The sequence below is a fragment of the Juglans microcarpa x Juglans regia genome, chromosome 5D (genome assembly GCF_004785595.1).
Source record: "Juglans microcarpa x Juglans regia isolate MS1-56 chromosome 5D, Jm3101_v1.0, whole genome shotgun sequence".
Taxonomy (NCBI): domain Eukaryota; kingdom Viridiplantae; phylum Streptophyta; class Magnoliopsida; order Fagales; family Juglandaceae; genus Juglans; species Juglans microcarpa x Juglans regia.
Genome location: NC_054602.1, coordinates 1648141 through 1672058, shown reverse-complemented (window position 1 = coordinate 1672058; position 23918 = coordinate 1648141). Strand labels below are relative to the sequence as shown.

At 36.4% G+C, this 23918-nt stretch overlaps 4 protein-coding genes across 9 annotated transcripts in view; 3 read left to right on the top strand and 1 right to left on the bottom strand.

The window, feature by feature from the left end:
• The window catches only part of LOC121264945 (lipid droplet-associated hydrolase), a 34887-nt gene extending 11402 nt beyond the window's left edge, over positions 1-23485 (top strand). The window contains exons 1-14 of one of the 5 annotated variants that reach the window (XR_005940582.1): positions 17777-17827; positions 17909-17943; positions 18039-18143; positions 18259-18332; positions 18419-18490; positions 18579-18607; positions 18909-18959; positions 19342-19392; positions 20172-20231; positions 20329-20411; positions 20772-20919; positions 21112-21162; positions 22232-22329; positions 23191-23329. Coding sequence is in view for 4 of the 5 variants with exons in the window: in XM_041168330.1 (XP_041024264.1) it covers positions 17939-17943; positions 18039-18143; positions 18259-18332; positions 18419-18490; positions 18579-18607; positions 18909-18959; positions 19342-19392; positions 20172-20231; positions 20329-20411; positions 20772-20919; positions 21112-21162; positions 22225-22329; positions 23191-23334 (978 nt within the window). In the remaining variant the exon portion in view is untranslated. Of the gene's footprint in view, positions 1-17776; positions 17828-17908; positions 17948-18038; positions 18144-18258; positions 18333-18418; positions 18491-18578; positions 18608-18908; positions 18960-19341; positions 19393-20171; positions 20232-20328; positions 20412-20771; positions 20920-21111; positions 21163-22224; positions 22330-23190 lie in introns of those variants that run through there. The other 4 variants (XM_041168330.1, XM_041168331.1, XM_041168333.1 and 1 more) reach the window with 4 other exon arrangements.
• On the top strand, positions 947-5844 carry LOC121264942 (transcription factor E2FA). Its single transcript, XM_041168327.1, has 14 exons — positions 947-1400; positions 2469-2661; positions 2869-2919; positions 3013-3098; positions 3170-3258; positions 3372-3426; positions 3737-3789; positions 3876-3926; positions 4024-4072; positions 4196-4261; positions 4348-4424; positions 4609-4840; positions 4980-5046; positions 5150-5844. Exons 1-14 carry the CDS (start codon positions 1179-1181, stop codon positions 5281-5283), a joined length of 1425 nt encoding a protein of 474 aa, XP_041024261.1. The 5' UTR covers positions 947-1178; the 3' UTR covers positions 5284-5844.
• On the bottom strand, positions 8301-12056 carry LOC121264948 (putative HVA22-like protein g). Of its 2 annotated transcripts, none has more exons than XM_041168337.1 (7): positions 11828-12056; positions 11411-11525; positions 11147-11245; positions 10520-10576; positions 10375-10438; positions 10026-10232; positions 8301-9648 (listed from the first exon to the last, which is right to left on the bottom strand). In XM_041168337.1, the coding sequence occupies exons 2-7, from the start codon at positions 11440-11442 to the stop codon at positions 9328-9330; spliced, it is 780 nt and encodes a 259-aa protein (XP_041024271.1). In that variant the 5' UTR covers positions 11443-11525; positions 11828-12056; the 3' UTR covers positions 8301-9327. The 2 variants fall into 2 exon arrangements, with proteins under 2 accessions (XP_041024271.1, XP_041024270.1); XM_041168336.1 differs by having other exon boundaries at positions 11411-11490; positions 11828-12055.
• LOC121264950 lies at positions 8525-9304 on the top strand. Its single transcript, XM_041168340.1, has one exon. The coding sequence runs from the start codon at positions 8525-8527 to the stop codon at positions 9053-9055; it is 531 nt and encodes a 176-aa protein (XP_041024274.1). The 3' UTR covers positions 9056-9304.
• Positions 23486-23918: the final 433 nt, after the last annotated feature.

The following is a 23918-nucleotide window of genomic DNA, read 5'->3' as shown; positions in this document are numbered from 1 at the left end:
TTTGTTTGATTCCCTCTGCTATTTGTTGTCATAGTAATAGAACAAAGATGAAATAAGTCTCCTGAGTCTCCTCTCCATACGTTTTATTCTTAGGAGAGGGCAATAAACCAGACATGGCATGTTCACCAATGGGCTTGTCAGCACTAATCCCCGTATGGAAAGCCACCGGATTAAGCTGTGTGGACAACAATATTAAAACTAGTAGTTAAAAAGTCAAAACATAATTGATTACCTTTTGGGGTGGGCAACCTTAGTAGTGCATCTTTTTTCTTTATGGGCAAAATCTACACTACAAATCAATTAAACGAATGGGCGGAATGGCAAAATAATTTTTTCATGAGAGTTATTTCTTTTGGATTTCTTAAGTAAATTAATATTTATTCTAGGAATAAAGTAAATATGATTTTAGGTATTGTTTGATTACACATACGGTATGAGATTAAATAAAAAATTTATAAATAATAGTAAAATGATTTAAATTAAGAATTTTATGAGATTTTAAAAAATGAGAATAAAAAATTCAATTAAAATATTATAAATTAAAATAGGTTTAGAATATAATTTTTTAATATAATTTTTGTTTAGAAATTTAAGAATGTTAACTTATTTTTTATATTTTGTTTAAAAGTTTAAAAAAATTATAATAATTAGATAACGATTAGATTAAAAAATTAAAAAATATTTATATTTTAACGGGATTTAAATGTTGAGATAATGAGAGGTTTGTGAAATCAAAGTAGATATTATTGTGTTCAGTTTTTTTTTTTTTTTTTTTTTTTTTCTTGGGCTTGGAGAGTAGGTAGTTTCTAATTTCTATAAACCCAGCCAAGGAGGGCTAAAAAAACAAGTACACAAATTAGATACTGTCAGAACATAATAACACAAAACATAAAGGACAAAAGTAGAAAAAGATAGATTTCTATTTTCTGCTGTGCTTCCCTCCACATCTATCCGAAACTAAAAATTCCCTCCTTCCCTCGTTTTCTGCTCACTTTCTCCCAAACCCTTCTCTTCCTAACCCTCAGATCCCATTCCTCCCTCCCAAAACCCTACACCCCTTCACTTCCGCTCACATCCTCTCCGGTTTCCCCAAAACGCTCAGATTGTGCTTCGAATTACCAAAACCTCTCACAGATCCTCCACGCGAGGAAACTCAGGGCTTGATCACTCGGCCATCCATGTCCGGCGGCGCTCGAGCTCCTAACCGTCCGGCACCTCCGCAAACCGGGATGGTCCAGATCCCACCGCCGCTGCCGAAGCGTAACCTCACGGCGCTCGCGTCGACGAAGCCGCCGTTTGTCCCTCCCGATGACTACCACCGCTTCTCTTCTGCCGCCGATTCTCGCAGAGCATCCGCCGCCGCCGATCATGAAGCCGAAGCTATTGTCGTTAGATCGCCCGTGAGTTTATTGTCATATTTCCTTTTTTTATTTGATTTTAGGTTCAATCTGCTTCACTTGGCCTGTAGGATAATTAATTGGCGAATTTTGGATAATCATAACGAGATTGATGGTGAAATGTTTTTAATTGTTTTTTTTTTCTCTGATGGAATGCTAAGAATTGGAAAGAAATTCACGTTTGTTTCGTGAGTTTCTGTCAAATTATAAAGTTACGCTCAGACTTTATGGTCGTATTGAGTATATATGCGCGCGCCTGCAAATCTGTGCTAAATCTGTTCAGGTATTTTGACTGTGTTTTGTTTTACCTGGAAGACACCGGATTGGAGCGGATTTCTGTGAGTGAGTTTAATTCGGCTGCTTGAAGACGCTGCTTGAAAATTTATTCCAGCCTTCATCACTCAGCTTTTCTTGTTTGCTAGTAACTGCTTCATTTTGCGATGCAGAGCCCACAAAGATGATTTTGGTGAATGCATATGTTATGAATCGTGTTGTTTTTCGCTACAACAATTACAATAACCTTAAGATTTTTCATGCATGAACATGAAGAGAAGTTTGGGCATCTTAGGAAGCTTATTGGATTGTTTGTGTTGTTTTGCTCCTTTTTGAGTCATCATTAGAAATTATATCAAAACGAGATCACCACTTGGATTTACACTGTTTGGCAGTGATATGGAGGATTGACCTTAATTTCATTCTTCTACAGCCAGCATAGGATTCCATATCAGTGCTCGATTAGCTTGTACCTGATTTCTGACATCGTGGTTCATTATATATGCTAACATTTTTTGTCTTAACATTTTCCAGATTAATATTTCAATGCTCATGATTTTTACTGTTTCTGCACTTCTAGTATTTAGTAGATTCGCATACTTCAATATTCTCGTGGTTGTAACGGCTTGCAGTTTCTTCATTGTGGTTGAGTTTTCCAGTCTTATTAGAATTTAAGTGCAATATGTATCTCACTCAAGTTGTTTAATAATGAAATTGATTCACCATAATTGTATATATTGGTTGACTAGTTTTCTACCCATCATTAATGTAAGTTCATAAACTTCTGTCTATTCTCAGCAATTAAAGCGGAAGAGTGGAATAGACAAGAATGAGGTTCAGTCTATTGAGTGGAATGCCAGTCCTGGATTCACTAGTGTAGTTAACAGTCCCCTGAGCACACCTGTGTCTCTAAAAGGTGGAAGGATATACAACAGATCAAAGGCTTCAAAGGGCAGCAGATCTGGGCCTCAAACACCTGTGTCAAATGCAGGTGAGGCACTTTTTCCACTATACCCCAGTTGATTTAGACCATCTGATATCAGCTTTGATGAAAACTTATTCTCGGAAACAAAAAATGTTGGGTTGTTTACTCTTTAATCTGATATGACCTTTAAAAATGGGTTTTGGCATTATTCTTTAATCTGCCAGCATTGTTAGCAAAATATGATCTAAGAAGATAGTTTATATTTCCGTGCAGGTTCCCCTTCTCCTCTTACTCCTGGCAGCTGTCGTTATGACAGTTCCCTAGGTAAATCTGAAATGTTGGCATCCATTTTTTTTTTTTTTCAATTAAGTCTTTCATATACCCGTGGGAACCTGATGAAGTGCCATAACTTTACAGGATTGTTGACAAAAAAATTCATCAATTTGCTCAAGCAAGCAGAGGATGGTATACTTGACCTAAACAAAGCAGCTGGAACTTTGGAGGTTATCATTTTGCTAACTGATTATGCATTTTGTCATACTAAATACTAATACGAGGGTTTCTAATGATACAGGTGCAGAAGAGGCGGATATATGACATCACAAATGTCTTAGAAGGCATTGGTCTCATTGAAAAGAAGCTCAAGAACAGAATACATTGGAAGTAATGTCTATTATCTGATGTTTCTTTGCTTTTGATTGGCTTTGGTTTGAGGTTCTACTTAGCATTTGAAGAACAGGATAACTTATGTTAGAATTGGTTGAATGACTGATTAGGGGACTTGATGCTTTAAGGCCAGGGGAGGTGGAAGATGATGCCTCTATGTTACAGGTTTGTGGCTGTGGCTGTTGATTCTTGTGATGCAAACATTTTTTTTTTTTGGTTGGGGGGGGTTGGAGGATAAAGTCTTTTTTTTTTTTTCAATTAGTCACAGTTTGGAATGCTTACATGTTCTTTTGTTATGGTCTGTACTTGCCCATATTGAAAATTTTCTGGACCACAACTCCGATGACCCATCAGTGGCAGGTGTAAATATTGAATGATAATCAGGACAACAAAGAAAGAATGAAAAGGAGCAAAAGAAAGAAAGTAATTTATTTGTTTTCACCAAATATGAAAATTCTCATGGTTTTTCCTGCAGGCAGAAGTTGAAAACCTTACCCTGCAAGAGCAAAATTTAGATGATCAGATAAGGTTGTATGATTGATTTACTTTTCACACAATAAATGTTGCCATCTTGAAATTGTTAAGTCAAGCTGATGCTTTCAAACTTTTTGCAGGGAAATGCAGGAAAGATTGAGAGATTTGAGTCAAGATGAAGATAACAAAAGGTAAACTTTTTTCCCATATACTTATTCTTAAAGGACAAAGAAACACAAATGGTTTATAAGCTTTGCACCCTAGTGACTGTTACATTCATCATATTAGGTGGCTTTTTGTAACCAAAGAAGATATCAAGAGCATACCCTGCTTACTGGTTAGTCCATTCTGCGTTATACTGATTTGGTATAATTGTAAATGTTTCTCACCTTTGCCTTCTACATATCTTCAATATTGTTTTGGCTTTTTAGTTAACTTGTTAGGCTTCTTTCTTTGGCAGAATGAAACCCTGTTAGCAATTAAGGCTCCACATGGAACCACACTGGAAGTCCCAGATCCAGATGAAGTAAGTCCAGATCATACAAGTTGAAAGAAGTTACGCTTTATGCTTAGCATTTATTCAATGTATGACACTTTTTCTATTCACACCAGGCTGTTGACTATCCACAGAGGAGATATAGAATTATTCTTAGGAGCACAATGGGTCCTATTGACGTCTACCTCGTCAGGTATTTATGTCTTATGTTTTAGGCTGAAAACCTGGTAGAGTAATGACCTATTTTCCGTCTGAAATAACACTTTGAGATCCTTTCTATGTTCTGGTGCTACTTGTTTTATTTCCTCATGTTATCGTTTTTTTTCCCTATCTCCCTCCTTGTTTCCCCCCTTGAACTCTGTTTGATTATTTTGCAGTCAATTTGAGGAGAAGTTTGAGGAAATGAATGGTGTTGAGCCACCTGTGAGCTTCCCAGTGGCCTCAAACTCAGGTTCTAATGAGAATCCACCCACAGAAGTGGTCGAAATTAAGAGCACCAGCAAGGAAATTGCACCTCAGGCCCAACCCAGTCATCAAATATGCTCTGATGTTAATGCTTCACAGGATTTTACTGGAGGCATGATGAAGATTGTTCCCTCAGATGTTGATGTATGTGTAGTTATTCTGAGTCATTTGTTCCTACAGCTAATTATTACCAAAATAGCATTAGATTTGTGAAGAATGAGAGTCAACTATTGTAAGGCATATGCATGATTTGACTGAGTTTTTATCTATTTTCTTATTGCAGAATGATGCGGATTACTGGCTTCTGTCAGATGCTGAAGTTAGCATAACAGATATGTGGAAAACAGATGGTATCTAACTTAGAAGTTCCCCCCCCCCCCCCCCCCCCCCCCCCCCCCCCCCCCTTTTATATCTAATGTGAATGCTCAATTTCTCAACTCCAACTATGGGCAGGCGTCGAGTGGAATGGAATGGATATTCTTCATGCTGACTTCGGGATAGCTGATGTCAGTACTCCCATTCCACAAACTCCAATATCTGGGATGACTGAAGTGCCCTCTACAGCTGTTAACTCTACTCAGAGATGAATGTGATTTGCCTGTGGCACTTAATCAAGAAACTCATGTCTTTATCCCGGTAATGACCTTTGTGTTAAAATTATTGTTTAAAGATGCCCAAGGCTTGCCTGGCGATGAATGCTGGCGAAGCTTTTGGAAGAAGCAATGGATGTCGGCTAGGGCTAATTCTTATACTGTACAGTTGAGGGCCCCGTGGTATGAATAAATCGGTTCTCTTGCAATTAAGATGGTGAACGTTTACTACGGAAGGTATAATGCTTACTTTATTCTGGGTGCATTGGATAAAGTTAGGGCACACGCTAGAAAGAAACAAGGAATATACATGCATGGTCTCATTATATATGCGGACCCATTCTTTGTCTGCAGCACCTTGGTTTCTATTTGGAAAATTGAGGAATGTTGCAAATGTTAACATGCTGTAAGGTTTGTGTAATGGATATTATGGGGGCTGCAACCAGCTAAATTTCCTTCCCCCACACTGATCTAATTGTATGATTCTAGTCTTTGGTATAAGCTGTGATAGTAAGCATTTGATATTCCATTATGGTGATATAAACCTTTCCTTTTTCATATTCTTTAACAATTATTGCACGTCCTTTTGTTTTTGTTTTTGTTTTTTTTTGGTTCCCCATGTCACTTCGGTTCTTACTGCAATTTCGATTTGTTTCCTATGTTTCCATATTGTGTTTCTCTTCATTTTTAGTTGGTCTCGCTTCTTTATATTCTATTTTCCTGTGTCTGCTTCCTTTTGTACGCATTCAACCGTAATAGACAAGGAGCTGAGTAGGATTATTTCCCTGGATCAAAGTTTCGGGTAGTGAAGAGTCTTTCTAAACACCCAGCTGCAATTCCTACATGAATTCTTGAATTATCAGACGTCGGATGTATCAATTTTTTTGAAAATAGCCATGGTATGGTTTCGTATGTACACCCATATTGAGTGTGTATCGATGTGTGGTTAGTGGAGCTCGGCTGCCTAGAGCCCCGTCTCAATCATAGGGGTTGGCAAAGGGAGGACTGCGCGTGGTCCAGAACCACAAACTAAATCATGGTAGGCAGCAAACTAAATAACTTTCAAGTTGAGTAGCGCCCTTTTCGGCCATTGGTTGACGATGTTTTGGACATGTTAATTTCTCACTTGTCAATCGAGTCATTTTCACGAAATATGGAGTACAGTAGCTAGCGGGATAAATCCACGCAAGTGGTAGGAGAAAGGTGTTTGGTTTTTGGACTTTTTGATTGAGATCCAAATACGTAGTCGTGTTGCCTTTCAAATAACTACTTTATATTTATATTTTTCGCAATTTCCAGAGCTGTAGGGTGCTTCCTTTTTTCAACTCGCAATCGATACCCACGAGCCGAGATCAACAGATGCCTTTGAACGCTGAGTAACGAGCCACATTTATTTCCTTTTAAATCCTTTTTCTTCCATTAACTGATATGTAGATGTCTGTGCCTAAAATTCATCTGCTTGGCAACATCGGGTAATTGCTGATCTTCACCTTCTCTTGTCATAGATAACGCATGTATTCCCTACCTACTTTTCATTTTTGTCTTTTAACGTAATGATATAATATGAATGGGCTCCAATTGTTCCAAGAAAACATCCAGCCAATGAATACAAGAGCTTCTTGGTAGACTCGAATATGCAGCTAATGTCTTCTTCATTATTTCCTTCATGCCCCACTGTTGAAGCACTAGAAGACAAGAAAACCAAAGAATAACATAAACCTCCCAAGGTGGGGGGTTTCAATTAAAGCTTCATAGTTCGACTCAAATTCAGGAGAGAACTGTTTGAATTGCAGCTCACCAAATCTAAGTGCTGACTGGTAATCGTATAAGCAGAGGATTGCAGGCGGCCTTCAATCTCCACTATTATGGTTGCAACCATCCAACTCCAAGGACACTGACTAGCAGTTGATAGTTAAGCTAATGAAGTTTGGGAACTGCTTTCATATTAATTAAGCCAATAATTTTTTTTGTGCCACTCTCGTCCGAGTAATTATTAAATATTTTTGGTGTACATACATGTGGTATTCCCATCTGAACATAACATGTAGTGATAGGATAAAAGTTGCATCATTTATATTTCAAATTTACCTAATAGTCCCTCCCCCAAGTTAACCGAATGAAAAACTTCAACCATGTGCTCAAGATAGGCACTAACACAGAGCAGCTAAATCCTGCTGCAAGTGGACCATTATCTGCAGGACCGGATAATTACAGAGTTTCTCCATACCCATCGCTTATAATATATCGCACATATTCCCGTCGCCAAAATCTTTGTCTGTATATATACTTATATAAGAGGTATTGCGGCGAAATATTTTAGGATTTTCTGTTTTATACTCATCGTAACAAATTGCGTGTATCTATATATCAAAGTGATACTATTGGTTGGTGAAGTTGTTAATTTTAGGTTTAATAAGAAAAAAAGGATAGTGATGCGGGTCGTTTATTCTATAAAGAAATAAACGCGAAACAGCACCTTCTGTCAACTGCAAGACTGAACAAATTTTCTCGTATTTTGATTAGTTGCATGATACAAAATTTCTTGGACATTATAAATGCTTTTCATACATATGCTTGACATGTCTAGTAGTTTTATTAATATTTCTGCTTGGCTAGGGAGCCCCATCATTTACGTTTGGGTACCAAGAGCACCTCAAGTACTCTCACTACTATTCATTACTTTATTATTATTTTTTACTTACTTTTTTACTATTCATTACTTTTTACCTACTATTCATTATTCTATTATTACTTTTTCACTACTATTCACAAACATTCTCAACACTTCTCAAGTATTCTCACTACCCAAACGTAGCCTTATTATTCATGGCTGCTGTAATGAAAATATATATGTATATCACATCATATCATATCATATTATTAAAATAATAAAATTTTGTACAAAATATAAGCTCTAATTCCTAATAATAATTAGATATTTTTACCCGCAAATAATTTTATTAACAATATCGAGCGTCATTCATAAATAAAATTTAAAATTTTGGGATAACAAGAAGAATAATATCGGAAATGTTCTAGGCAGAAAGGGAATTTCGGAAACCACAGACAACACAACACAACACAACACATGATCCACATTCACGCACCCACCCGTCGGATAAAAAGATGGAGACAACAGTCGTACAGGCTCAAGAGGTAGCCGCGGCTGCCAAACCATTGTCTTTTTACTTGGAACTGAATCCCTCCGTCTTTCTCTACACCCCTTCTGGAATTCTATATGGACCACTCCGCCGAGCTTAATCCAGAGCAGCCGCCGCCGAGGCGATCATCGGCTCTACGACGCAGGAACTCGATCGCCACTCCGGTGGAGGTCCCCGCAAAGTTCTCTCCCCCAAACACCACCACCAAGCCGCTTCACGGTTCCCACAGCTTCCCCTTCCAAAACGGCACCGCACCTTCTCTAGACTTCGAGCTCGTCTCCTCCCTCAAGTCCTCTCTGGCCTACACCTCCTTGAAAGACCTGCTTCCCTCCTCCTCCGACGCCGCCGTCGCGTCCCCCACCGCCGCTAACTCAGGGTACCAGATATCAATCCGCAACCGCCTCGTGAAGCAGGCCGCATGGGCCTATCTCCAGCCCATGTCCTCCTCCCCAAGCTCCTCCGGCCCACACTTCCTCCGCCGCCTCTGCTTCAGACTCTCCACAAGCCTCACCGCCTGCCTCGCCTTTATTCAAAGCCATCTCGTTCCTGCCATGACCGAGCTTCTCGATCGGATTCTCCACGCCTTTCGAATCCGGACGAGGAGATAGCGTCGGTCACATTGACGGCAATCGCCCTCCTTCACGGCGACCTTCCGATGCCCATGACTTGTATGTGTGTGAAAGTGATTTGACAGAATAGCTTCTGTGTTTTTTTTTTTTTTTTTTGTGTGAATCTGGTTTTTTTTTTTTACACCATTTTCAATGGAAAACCCCAGAGAGAATGTCTGGAGCTTATAACAGGAAAGTATATATTACAAGAAGAAAATAATGAAATAAGATTTCCAAATTTTCCGAAAAGAATCAAGGTATTTGTACAATTCTCAATAGTGTGGTTTAGAGCGCCTAAACTTTAGGTGACCTTGGTGCGAGTTTTTTCTCGAATGGTTTTCCGGGGAATCGTCTGGGCCGCGCTCCTGGTTGTACTCGTCGTCAGGGTGCAAGTATTCTACTTGGTTGTTGAGTTGAACTTGTGCAACATCGGATTGAGCTGGCTGGGCAATAACGCGGTTGAACATGCTGCCGAGCAGTGGCGGGGCACTCGGACTCGGAGGCCACTTGTTTTTGCCCGACCGGCTGGCTTGGTTGTTGGTTGCACCATTTGGGGGCGGTTGGGGCGTGCTCGAACGATGATTCTGGGCCATCTGCAAAGATTGTTTAAGCGTCAGTTCATCATGAGGCATTTCAAGGTCTGGAAATAGGGTTAAAGCTTCAAAATCACGAGTACTAGCCTAGCCTGGAAATGATAGTTCAGTTCTTAAAGGAGCCCATTGGGTGGTAGTTTTACGTTTTCGTAATGAATGAAAAGCAATCCTAAATTGTTCTCGATGTGACTGATTAAGACAAACCATGCTGTGATGAGTTGGCCCCTGCTTTCATCAAATTTTTCGAGATTATTCAGCGTTTAAAACGGAGGCTTTCTCAGAAATAGTAACTATGCTATACTAATCCATGTGCTTTGGTTATGTGGGTGAAACTCCTGGAAGGCAAGGGAGAACAAGTGAAACGAGACAAATCCTACCTCATTGTTAGTGTGATTGGACCTTCCAGCAGCGAAGTACTGCAAGACTTGGAAGAATGCCGACTGTCCTAATTCCGAGCAGTTTTGCCAATAGAAAATGGCCAAATCCCACATTCTTGCCCTCCACTCCGACAACTTATGGTCGATGTCTGTTTCATGCTTAGCTACGTACGGCTGCAACAGGGTCTCGTATACATAACCGGTTCCCTTCATTGTACACATTTTCAATTTAAATATGTCAGTCACAACCATGGTGAATATGGTAGCAAATCTATGCAAAATCCCCACCCCGCCCTCGAGAAAACAAACACAAAAGTTACATGGAAACTCCCTTCCAAATGATGTTTACCTTGGTCTTTGGATACCATAGGTAGATAATAAGTGCCAGCTTCATCTCACCGTATAAAGGAAACCTTCGCACAAATATGGCATAAGTTTATTACAGAGTTAAATAGAGACCGAGTAAATACAGTGTATCAAAGACCTAGGCATACCATGTCATGAATACGTCCACCACCCTCTCAAGAGCTGTAAGTATAGCCACAATGATCCTGCAAATTAAATAGAAGGGTGAGATTTCGTTCGTGTGCTATTTAAGGCATCTAATTTAGTATGATGAATTTGTATTGATGAGCTATGACCTTACACAACGTCATAAGATTGTCATGACGGAGGAATTCACATATCATTCTTCAATAGCCTAAAATGGGAGCTATAGATTGAAATTGGCAAATTGCTCATGTGATCCCGATGATCTCCAACTGAGATACTCATTTCTCATAAATTCTTTTCATGTCTAATTATCAAGCCCATTTACAAGAACCCATTATAGTGGGTCAAACATGATTTCGTATTGCTAATAGTCGCATGATATTATTGACTAATTCTATATCAATTCCTTGGCTTACATGGTAACCTTGCGAACTTAAGAGATCAAATTGAACTGGCCTTAAGCCCTTCAAGACCTTTCGATCTGAAAATCCTTTTGAGTTCTTCAGCCTCAAGGTCCCCAAAGAACCCACGAAGGCCATCAATTAGGGCCCTCTAACAGTTAGCGAAAACAAAATTAGACAACAGGAATTGAACAAGATGCAAAATAACGAGAGGCATATGGTTGTTACCAATATTGACACCAAAATCGGAGTTCTTCGATCTCGACCCTGTTCTTCTCCACGGTTTTGTAACACTCGAGTGCGGGATAGGCATAACCAAGAATCAGCCTGGGACCCAGAAATTTAATAAACAAAAAAAAAAAAAAAATTGAAAAACCCGTTCCAATTATAGAAATCAACAGAGTAATCAATCAGAACAAGTCAGCAAGGAGCTAAAGCGACTTAGATGATCTAAGATAAACATCTCGGAGAATAGATATCGGTGCAACATACAGAAGACATCTGGTTATGAAATCCCCCAACATATTTATTCCCCTTCACGTCAAGCACTGGCTTAAACACTCCTGCAACACCTGGAATCCAAGCTCCTTTATTTAGCAGCGTTATTCTGAAAAGCCAAGTTTTCATTGAAACGAAAAATCATTAGAGAACAAAAGGAAAGACAAAGAAGCATCAATGTTTTTTAACAGAAACAAAATTTGCGCAGTACTCGCTGTTGTCTATACCAACGAAAACCCCACAACTGAACTGGACCTCCTATCCATGGCTGATGACCATTTGACGGGTTTCAAAACACAGAGTTACAATGGAAAACTTAAAAGAAAATAATTTAAAACATCGAAACAAAACCCGTCTATCTATAAGGTGTCAAGAATTCAGAGAATCTGTAGAAGAAATGGTGGTTTCTACCTTTGGAAGAAGGATCTGTGATTCTTTGGAAGGAATGTGCCTTGTTGGTAGAGAGAAATTGAGACAGAGTAAAAACTAGCTTTGAAAGCTTTACACGGAAAAGAAAGATCCAAATGATATATATACAGAAATGCGTGATTGGATTAAAAGCCAAGAGATAAATAAACAAATGGAGATTGATTTCTTGGCTCGGACGCTTCTTCGTTATTTTACACGCAACTGTGTTTGGGAGGGATTTCTCGGTATTCTTCAAAAGGGATTTTTCTCAACCTTTTGGCGGTTAAGCAGTGGAGGGCTTTCATGACATTTTGGTCTTCAAGGAATTGAGTGTGGGCGTCCTCAGCTACTCGCAGTGTCAGATTTGCCTCGGTTCTTCCACCTACATAATTCCCACCCAATCGTACACGTGTTAGTTTTCAGTTGGTTTAGGAACTTATTGCTGCTGGACTCAGAACCGGAACCCCACACTTGATCTACGCTGCAATTTGATTCGATACAATCCCTCATTCGTCCTTACATCACTTCTGTTGACCTTAACTTTTTAATATTAAATTAAAAATAATTTGTAGTTTTTTTTTTTTTTTTAATTACATCCATATTGAAAGGCATATCTTCATTTTGGTCATGTGCTGGTCTCATTGAGTATGTAAGCTACAACAGTTTCCTCGAACTGTTGCCGAGACTTGGAATGATGTTAACGATTGTAGTAGTATTTGGAATAAATGTAATGTCTTGTAACATCATGACCTGGTCGCATGAGAAGCTTCAGATGAAGGGGCCAAAATGGAGAGCATTTGACCATGAACGATTTGTTTTTTTCTTTTTCTTTATGCTTTTCTGTGGGGACCACAAACTAAATTTTATGATCATAAATGTTCATGTGTAAAAAGGGTATCATCGTCAATTACTTCGTCGTTAACTGTAACTTTAGCCAACTAAATTCCTGCTCGATTGCCCGTGATTTATACTATATACTATTATTATTATTATTATTATTATTTCGATGGTTTTCACACAGCTTGCTTCTAATATATACTATCCTTTCTTATGTGTATCAATCTATATAATGGGTATCGTGCGGAATAGGTCTATTGTCAATTTTTAATTTTTTTTTTATATCGTAACATATTTATATAAAATAAAAATTAAATAAATTAAAAATACAGAAAAATATAATTATAACTATATATAAAATTAGATCTCCATAATTTACTACATAAATATAAAAATAAAATTCTAAAAACACAACTTAATAAATTTATTATTTCTCTTAAACTTAATTAAAATTAATTTTAGTCGGGCCATATCCTTGAAAATAGATAATATATAAAAATTATACAAAATTTTGAAACTACAAGAAAAAAATTGGAGAGAGGCATTTAGGCATATTAAAATTTTAAAGAGCATCGGATGATTATAAATTTTTTTGGAAGGCATTCTCTATATCTATAGAATTATAAATAAATTTTAAGGGCATTTTAAAATTTCAAAAAATTGTGGAGGGTCCGCCGCTGTCTATTGGTTTTAGCTAGCTCCCTTCTGTGTATTACGTGCCAAATGGGTTTTTTAGTATGATGTTAGGTCGACTATTAACCAACTAATACGTACACATGATACCTCGCACATAATATATTCCTTGGTAATGTGACGTTTATATAAATAACCTGGGGTGAACACGTTGCCAATTAATTAGGTGCATGCGTCTGTTTACTGGCATCTTCGAGGACAAACACAAAACAATTAGACCGATGACATAAGAGTCGGAGATTCCAATTTGCTGCATAATATCAAGTTTTGGTACCTTTAATTGGGGGTTAGTTTAACCCTATGGCTTGGGCTTATTTACTAACGCCTTCTTTATTTTTGTAGATGAAATAAGATAAGTTAAAATAAAAGTTAAAAATTAATAATATATTATTAGAATATATTATTTTTGTTTTGAGATTTAAAAAAATTAAATTGTTTATTTTATTTTATGTAAAAATTTGATAAAGTTATAATGATTAGATAAAATGAAATGAGTTGAAAATTTTTGTGAAAATAAACGATATTTGAGCCTTGTTTACATTCAAAATCCACATCAATTCATCTCATCTCATCATTATAATTTTTTTAAATTTTCACACAAAATATAATAAATAATTTAACTTTTATTTTATTATTCACAAATCATCTCAACCCATCTCAACTCATATTTGAATCCAAATCACTTTAATCCATGGTCTGCGCGCGATGAGAGCCATATTACTTGGGTTATACGTATTTATATATAATTTATGCACTCAATAATGTAATAGTCAAACCACTGACTACGCCTAGAAATTTCATCGAACGTTCGGTGGACAACTTTTTCCATTTTGTAAAAAACTTAAACCCACCATATTGACTAGTGTAGCTGTTGTTTGAGTTGACTTTGCATTTGTTCTCAATTAACTCATTCCTATTAAAATCTCTGGAAACTAATCTCGATTAATGCCTGTCAAGAACACTTGATCACGAATCAGCATGATCACCGAAGCTGAGAAATTTCTCTCTCTAGAAATTTAGTTGGTCAAAGACTGGAACACGTTCCGTGCACCCACCCTCATCTTCAAATAGTCCTCTAAAATGGGCACTCTCTTTTTAACCGAATCCTCCGGAATCAACTAACCTGTTTGATATGTTAGGAAAACCTTTGACCAATCGATTCCGAACTAATATTACGCACATAAACGATAATGTTTGTTTGGAATCAAGTACATGCTTGCCGGCAATCTAAATGACGTGCAGAGCTGAGGACCCAACCAAAACAAGTGTACAGCCTTTGATTTCACCTAACCAAATTTTAAAAGAAAATATTAGTATATCGTCTCAACTTGACCGTTCTTTTTTACCACTTGACAAATTTTTTTTTATTTTATTTAGTGATTAAGGAAGTGTTTTTAAGTATATTGGTGTCTTTTTTTTTAAAAAAAAAATATTTAAATGTATTAAAAAATGTGAAATAAAAAAGCAAAAAAAAAAAAAAAAAAAAAACAGATTGGGCAGCACGCCCAGTGGTAAATACTAGGCGGCAGAGTAGCATTGTCCAATTTTAAAGGACAGTGCTAGCCGCCAACGGTTCTGGCGAGTACCGCTAGTCCTTTTTTTTTTTCAACAATTTTGTAATATCTTTAATCATTAAAAAATATATATATAATTTTATTAATAGTCATTTTTTTAATAATTAAATAAGAAGTAAAAAAATAAAAATAATTGAGTAGTAATTTTGAGGGACTCCATTAGCAATAAAATAAAATCAGCATGTACGAATATGATTATTTATACATATTAGTCATTAAATGAAAATTTTCTATTAATTATTGTTGCATATTTAAGTTAATCATGCAATAAATTTTGGTCCCCTAGCTAGTTATTAAATGGCTCACTTCAATTAATTTTAGAGAGTTATTACTTTATTCTTCCAAATAAAAAATAAAAAAATTTTATAAAAAAGCAAGTCATACCTAATTTGGCAAGTTAGTTCAACAAAAAATTAATTAAAAAACTAAACTCAAAAGTAAAATGACTAATACATCACAATGTATAGTCATTTTACTAGAATTATTGTACAGACGAAGTAATTCTCTTAATTTTATTAATATATTTTTGTTAATTCACGATAAATTTTTGCCATGGAGTGTATTTTTCCAAGTTCTTAGTGTGAAGTATGAAGAGTATTGATATTTATTTATTTTTTTATAATGGTAGTGAATCTCATAGTTTGTGTCGAGCTTAATAAAATAACGAAAAAATGGGGAAAAAAAATATGGAAACATTGGAAAGGAAAAAATGTTGGGCCTAATGGTCCAGTCGCTTGCAATAAAGCAGGCCCGTTCGTTGAAGTGGCCTTAGTTTGCCCGTTTGTTGACTAATTTCAGTGGCTTTCGGGGATGCCATTTACCAATGATATGCTATTGCTCCATGTCCTTAAAAAAACAGTTCTTCTATATACCACTGGCGCGAGTAACAATTGAGGAATCAGCTGACATGGCATTATATCATATCAGCCGATATATTACTAAAAAAACAAAACAAAAAAAGAGACAAAAACAACATGAAGGAAAAATACAAAACATAATAGGAAGGAGATCGAAAATTTGTTTGAGAGAGTGCCGAATCTACCGTCGTCGTGGGTAGCCGAATCTGTTGAAGGTGGTCATTGTGGGTAGCCTGCGTTGCACCGGTAGTGATTGTTGTGGGTAGCCGATTGTAACCAGAATTTTTGCCAAACAAAATGACATCCTATAACACAAAGGCCACCCACTGAAACAGACATAGAGAGAGAGAGAGTGAGGGGGTCGGAGGGAGGCTCTCATCTCATGGACTCCGCTTCTCAAATCTCCAACAAATCCATGAACAATATGCTACATCCATTTTCATTTCCTATAATTTTTCTTTCAGAATTGAATTTCGTTTTTTGTTTCTTCCTTAGATTGGTAAAGGTTTGATTTCTCGTTTATTGAATACTGAGATTTATCGGATACTAAGATTTACACGCACCATTTTTATTTTTTGTCCATGTGAGATACGGTTACGTCGCGATTTCCCCGCGGTTGTAACCAGAATTTTCATTAGAAAAAAAACAAACGTAATACTCTTCTTTTATTTTCTTTTTTAAGTGCTCTATTGTGAAACCATCTTCTCGGATTAATTATTCGTTTCTTATCTCTTAATAGGAAGGAATATAGTCTATAAAATAAGGGTCATCAACGGTAGACTATAATATTTCTTTCACACAATATAATAGAAATGGAATTTAAGAATCATGATTTTAGAAATTAAAGATTAATCGAAACTTCTTACAACATTATTATTTGATATTAAGCTGAATAGTACATTTTGAGAGTTTATAAAAGGGATTTGATAATCGGTTGTAGCTAATAAATCGTTTTGAAGATGCTTGCTATCATTATAACAAATTAATACCCATGATAATAAGGAAAAAAAAATGATTTTTAAGTTCTATTTTTTAAATATGACATGACAGTGGTCAAACGATCAATTTGAATGGTAAATTTAAACGGTCCGATAACAATATATAGGGTAATGATACGGATCATGTTGGGAAATCCCGTTGGACCATCTCGCTCTAAATGTTTTTTTTTCTAGTTTTTTTTATTTAGTGATTAGGAAAATATTATTTAATAATATTATGAAATTTCTTTTTTTTTTTTTAAATATTTAAAAGTTTTTTTCCCGTGTCATTTTTTAACACTTTTAAATATTTTTTAAAAATAAAATTTATAATATTATTAAATAATATTTTATTGATCATTAAGTTAAAAAAAAACTAAAAAAAAATTGGAGCGGGTGCGGATGTTCCAATGGGATTCCTATCATTTTTCATATATAATAATAATAATAATAATAATTTATAGATAAAAAAATGAACTCCATTGTAAAATAATTTAAAAAATTACATTTTATGATATGACTATTTTTTTATAAAAGAATAGTACGAAATTTATATAATTTGTACATATATGCTTGTATGTATGTGAGAAAACTACACCATAACAGCCTGCAGAACGTACAATGAATTACCGGTTTCTCTGGGCTTTCTGGTTGGCGAAGGAGAATGAAAAGATGCACAATAATTTTTATTTTTTGTTTTCTCACATTTGATTTGCCTAATTCTTTGAGAAATTTCATTTTTTTTTCGAATTTTAAGAAAGATACAGTTTAGTGTGGTGTATAAATACTACATATTCTTTTTTTAAAAAAATAATTTTATAATTTAAAAAATAAATTTTACATGGAAATTCTAAATTCAAAGAGAGTACATTAACCTAGCGTAGCTTATAGACTAGAATATGATATTTGAAAAAGTAGGTGGTTATTTCTTATTTCAGAGGAAATAAGAAAAAAAAAATCAGAAAAGAAAAAGAAATTATAAAAGGAAGGACAGGAGTTGAGAAATGCTTCTTCTTCGGCCCACAGTGCGACACCTGTAGCTCTTCACTCTACCTCAAACCCAGGTAACTACCATTTCAACATTTTTCGTTTGATTCAAACTTTTCCCTGTATCTGTGGTTTGTATGCAAAATTATATGACGCTTTTAGCCGGTCCTTTCAAGATTCTCCCCCTCAATGCAGTAGGTTGGCTGGCCGACCTATACTTCTTTGACTTTGTCTGGCTCAATGCGACCGGACTTATATATAATTTGCATCGCACTATATTCTGCTGCAGGAGGAGCTATAGATCAAGGTGCACGAGAAAAGATATGGCTCGAGATGGATTGGATTTTTCGGAAGCTAAAAGGCCTGCTGCTTTTCGATTGTGCAAAGTGTCCGGGTATATTGGGTTCCACATGTTGTTGCCTATGAATTTTTGTTATAATTAGCTGTTTCAAGTTTCAACGATGTATTACCTTTTTTTTTTTTCTTTTGATTGTCATTTTCTCGGTTAGTTACATGACTGAGTTGCTGGAGATTCGCGCCGATGATCCTAAACTGCACGTTTTATTCATTCCGGGAAATCCAGGCGAGTTTTTTTTTTTTTTAATTGTGTGCGTCTTTCTGGTTGTTGTTGATTTGTTTTATAGGATCAGTTGTGTCTTTTCGATGTAGGTATTGTTGCATTTTATAAGGACTTTGTGGAATCATTGTACGAGTTTCTCGGAGGACATGCATCTGTAACAGGCAAGATAGTGTAGCTACTTGTACATGGTAGACCCTTGAGTTGTAATCTCTGAACTAATTGATTGCAAATCTTTATGTTAATCCTCAGCAATCGGGCATGTTTCACACACCAAAAAGGTACTTGGACTTGTTATTTTTCGCATTATTTTTGTTTCTTTCGTAGCCTAGAAAAAGGAGGCTTATGCTGTGAAATCATATATAACGAACGTTTTATTTGGAGAGTGAAGGTTCACTAATGCCCGAATATTCTGTAAAAGGTCTCCCCTAAGCCAGCTAGCAATGTGCGCTTTTGCTTTGTGTTTATTTGCAACGTGTCTCTGTAAAAGGATATTTGCAACCTGGTTTGTTTATATAATTTTTTCTTCACTAATTTCTACAATGAGGATGATAATGATTTTGATTTTTTTATTTATTCTAGAACTGGGAGCGTGGAAGGTTATTCTCATTAGAAGAACAAATTTTACACAAGGTAACTTTTGGTCAATTTGTTTGAGCAAATTGTTGCCTGGTAAGAGTGGCCACAGTTTTCTGTTAGGATGTTGGAATTTATAAACCATGTAAATTTGTTACCACATGTCGAATCAGATTGATGTCATTGCTTTATGAAATCCTAGGATTCTCATTCGAAAAATTAATTTGGTAACAGAATTTGGACGAGTTCCATTTTATGGAATTTCTGCCGGAAACCGACTTTAAAATCAAGTCGAATAGGACTGTTTTACCACCAAGGTTCTTTACCATATAGGACTCCAACTTGTTTCCAGATCCAACCTTTATTTCCATTAATTGTCTGGTAAGAACTTAGCTATTACAATTCCCTATAATTTGTTAACAGTCCCATGTTTTTGCAGGTGGATTTCATCAATCAGGAGCTAGAAAATCTTGAAGTTCCTATATTACTGGTAATTTCATATTATAGTTATAATTTTTGTTTTCCTGTACCTGAACTATCATACTGGCCTTTCGGAAGGGCCTTGTTGTGAAAGGGAATAAAAGTGAAATTGTCATTTGATGGCGCATTTGAACCGTAAATCAAATTATGGTCTTTTTCAACGTACGAGTTATAGTTTTGAATGCCTATCACCAGTTCTGTATGACTAAACACTTCTTGGTCCCTTCAAACTAGAGAAAATTGTTACTTTAGTCCATCAGTTGTAAAATCTCTGCTCACGTGTCATTTTAGCCCTTAGGGTACAAGAGAAGAAAAAAAAATTGGTAAGCACCACTTGGATGCTTATCTCTGAATATGTTTCAGGAACCTGAAAGCTCGTTGAAAATTGTCTAGGCCCTAGACACTTTCTATCTGCATCCCTGTCATTTATGAACAGATAAGCATCTGGAGAATTGGTATTCTGCTAATCTGAAATTTGAAAGGCAATGGAGTTTAAGGTGGTTTCAAGAATATATTCCTCCTCACCCCTGATTTTATATTTTAATTTGCGGAAGCTATCAGTATTTTTTTTAAAAAAAAAAAGGGTTATCAACATCTAGTGTAGGTCAGTTCAAGCAGTGATCTCTTTTGTTGCTGTAACCAGTCAATTAGCTCCTTTGGCTGAGAGAAAAATGATTAGATCATTGGGATATTTACTGTGATCCCAGCATGGCATCTAATATAGTGGATGCTGCTCTCTGGTTTCTGCTTTGAAATTCTTAGTTGCTTACGTCTAATTTCTCTGTGAAGGTTGGGCACTCTATTGGCTCATATATGGCTAATGATGTGTTTAGGAGGTCCTCAGAAAAGGTGATGATAAATTAAATTTGGTTCATTTTCAGTATTATCATGTTACTTCATGTTCTTAATTTAAAGAGCATTTGTTGACATTTTTGCTGGGTTATAGGTGACCTATTGCATTGGACTTTATCCATTTTTGGCAGTAAACCCGCAATCAAGGTGGCAGTCTATTATTGGGAAGATTGTAGAGTAACATTCTTTCTTTGTTATGAGTAACATCATTCCCTTCCTTTCTCTTTATCTTCTACGCACAAATATGCTAGGGGTTTCAATTCCAATGGACTGGGTTGCCTGCTGGGCCTGCCCAGTGCAGCCAGAAGGTAATTGAATAAGGGACAATGGGATATGGGAGATGCATATCAATTGGGTGTTGGAACACTGGGGTTTTGAGCTTTTTGTAATATAATGAGTTTGAATCTTGGCTTTCTAACTTGCTTATAAATGTACACAAATAGTTTCTATTAAACCTTTGACAACCTATCATTGTCAAAAAAAAGAAATCTATCATTAAGCACTTGTTGGGACTAATGGTACTTTTTTTGGTTTCAGGTCACAAATTTTAAGTGTTGCACTTAGTTGCATTGCGGCATCATTGGGATCCTTACCAAGCAGTGCTTATAGGTTGATTTTGACAAACTCTGTTGGGAGTTCATGGTCAGCTGCTGCAGTTGAGGCTGCTTGCTCACACTTGGTGCAGGTGAAGTTTTATCCATGATTAATTCGTGAAGTAGCCTTCATAGTTTGCTAATGAAATTTCCAAAAAGTATCAAAAAACAATTTGAGTGTTTATTCCCAATTAGCTGAGATTACAGCTCAGGTGAATTCAGTTTATTTATGCGAGTGTATGCAATTAGATTCTCTGACTTCCCCTTTATTCTCATATTTACAGTACCAAGTTGTACGGAACATACTCTTTTTGACTAAGACAGAATTCAGAAAGGTAAAAGATTTGTTTTTTTCAAGAAAATATATGTTGTGAGAGTTTGTCACCATTTATACTAAGAGGTCACAATTACAGTAATCAGTCATTCTTGTACAAGGAATACGTCTGCTAATACTTAGTACCTTCTATGCTATTCTTCCCAAGCCTGGCTGAGTGTTTTGAGCCACAATGAACTGGTTCTTTGAATATAGTCATTGTTTTTATTGTATTATATAAAGTCATACCAACCGCCTAGTTGATTTATTAATGAGCAATAAGCTGCAGTTTTAAGTGCACAGGGTGTATGCAATAGCTTCCTACTGTGAAAGTTGTTCTTCCACTGGTTGAATCATCCCTTTTTCCCAAAAACTACTAATACCTCCACATATTTTGTTTGCAGCAATCTTGACTTATTTTTCAGGTTTATGCACTTTGATTTTTGATTTTTTTATTTATTGGCACCGGGTGTCCGGAAACAACATCCCGACTAATCTTGAGGTGCACAAGCCCTCGGCAAGGAGTTTCCTGCAAGTGCAACTCGGGTAATTCAAGGGGGAAATCCCCTAGTCTCATGGCCCCTAGAGATTGTTTGCAACCTAGGGGATTCGAACCTTAGACCTGGGGGGAGCATACCCCCTAGCCCAAGGCCTTTACCACTTGAGCCAATCCCTAGGGGTTCACTTTGAAATTTGGCTCTGCCTGCCAAACCAGTATATGCGTTGAGATTTCTGCTTCTACATGTAGCATCAAGTAGTTAACTGCCTCCTGTACTTGGTTTTGAATTACATATACATTTTACTGGCCATGCATTCCTCTAGACCTTTGAATAGGAAATAGTGGCCTACTTTTTTTGTTTGGGGTGGGGGACGGGTAGAGTTACCAGATGTCTCAGAGCACATGTACTGTAAGACTCGAAATGATTTCCTTGTTACTTTAATTGGTCGCATCTGCATTGTTAAACATAAGTAATGAATGAAGATGCATAGATTGCCTCTTACTTCTAAATATCAGATTGCATTTCCCACGTGAGTACTAAATTATATTCACAATTTTGTGCTGACTAAATGTATTTTATGGTAGCTTGCAGAAACACCAGATTGGAAGTTTATGAGAGAAAAGCGGGAGAAAATAGCATTTTTGTTTGGTGTTGACGATCACTGGGGTCCACTTCAAATGCATAAAGAGGTGTGTGATGAATTCAATATGTAATGTCTAAAAATGTTTGTTTATAGAAACCCAAACATGTGTTCTCCTATGCACAGTATGCACTCTCTTAAACAAAATATCCCTCTGTAGCTTTTCAGAAAACCCTGGCCCTTTTAAATGTTGCTTCCTCTTCCTTTCTTCCTCCTACCCATCCAGACTAATTCGGCAAATCCACAGACACCCTTCCATTAGTTTGAATTCATTTCTTGATAATTGTTTCTGAGGCAATACTGACTCCTTGATTTTCGTAAGTGGCTTAGTCATCCCATGGTTGATTTATTCAGTACTCTTCAAGACCCTAGAATAAGGAAAGAGAGGGTTTATGAGCGCCAGAGAAGGCATGTGGTTTAATTGAGGTTGCTCTCAAGTTAGCAGTCAATATTATAAGAATCCTGCTGTACTATTTACTTTTTTAACTTAAGGATAAAGCATTTACACTTCATAATACGTATTCATGAGCAGTAATTGACAATGATTTTCATCTGAGAATAGCACTGGTTATGTGTGTCGGATAAATGAGTGTGAGAGAAGGCATGTGGTTTAAATGAGGTTGCTCTCAAGTTAGCACTCAATATTATGAGAATCGTTAATAAAATAGGATGATTGATCAACGATTAGTAATCAATGTGGTGGATATTTAACACGTGGAATGATGTTGATGAAAAATTCCACAACAATACTTATTGTGATGGTTTTAACTACTACAATGAGAAATATGATCATTTTGAATCTGCTTCATGATGTGTAGCTGCCTAGAGACATTTTGTCTATTTTTTCCCTACGTTTTGGCATTCTTCAATTTGACCGTCTGCATCTTACACATAGCTTTTGCACTCACAGATTTCCAAGCAGGTCCCAGGCATTTCTCTATCAATTGAAAGGGCCCATCCTCATACTTTCTCTTGTACTGAAGATGGTTCATCATGTGTTGCAAAGCATGTTGCAAGATTGATCGAGAATCAAGTACTGCATTCAGGGCAGTAAGGTATCTCTGTTGCTGCCATTTTGGGATATAGTAGTCATGTTCAGTATATGGTTAGGTTTGGTCAACGGATATTATTGATCATCCCATTATGTTTAAATAATAATTACATCTTGAAAAAAAAAAAAAAAAACTGATATAGTAGTTAGCAATGCAATTATATTGATGTTTGTTCTCATCAACTAACTAGTTAAGTTGTTATGCATCTGCCTTGTACTGAACACAGATAAGTCCCTTCAAATGCTGGTTATCTAAATGCTCCAGAAGCATGCTTTTCATAAAAGTAGCCATACCCCCCATGTGTTTTGTATAAGCAGGCAACATTCAGGGACAATCAATTTTCTTCCTTCCCCCGCTTTTTCTTTTAACGGTAACGGTGATGCCATAAAATGAGACTTGGACAATCAATCTGCATGATTTTCGCTTCCTTTGTTAGCATCGACCCGTGACTCTTTAGTCATCTGGACCAGCAACCTAGTTTAACAGTTCCATTTTTAATTATAATTTATAATTTATGTTAATATGCGCAAGTATCCCGCAAACAAGACCAACATCACGGACCACATAATTATGTGTAGATGGAACA

Bases quoted from the DNA above. Each gene is read 5' to 3' on its own strand.
- LOC121264942 (XM_041168327.1), top strand. From the start codon at position 1,179: ATGTCCGGCGGCGCTCGAGCTCCTAACCGTCCGGCACCTCCGCAAACC. The intron at 3,927-4,023 runs GTAAACTTTTTT...TCATCATATTAG, and splicing joins CAAGATGAAGATAACAAAAG to GTGGCTTTTTGTAACCAAAG. The intron at 4,262-4,347 runs GTAAGTCCAGAT...TATTCACACCAG, and splicing joins AAGTCCCAGATCCAGATGAA to GCTGTTGACTATCCACAGAG.
- LOC121264950 (XM_041168340.1), top strand. From the start codon at position 8,525: ATGGACCACTCCGCCGAGCTTAATCCAGAGCAGCCGCCGCCGAGGCGA.
- LOC121264948 (XM_041168337.1), bottom strand. From the start codon at position 11,442: ATGTTGGGGGATTTCATAACCAGATGTCTTCT. The intron at 10,577-11,146 runs GTAACAACCATA...TTTAATTTGCAG, and splicing joins CGATTTTGGTGTCAATATTG to GATCATTGTGGCTATACTTA. The intron at 9,649-10,025 runs GTAGGATTTGTC...CAATCTTTGCAG, and splicing joins CCAATCACACTAACAATGAG to ATGGCCCAGAATCATCGTTC.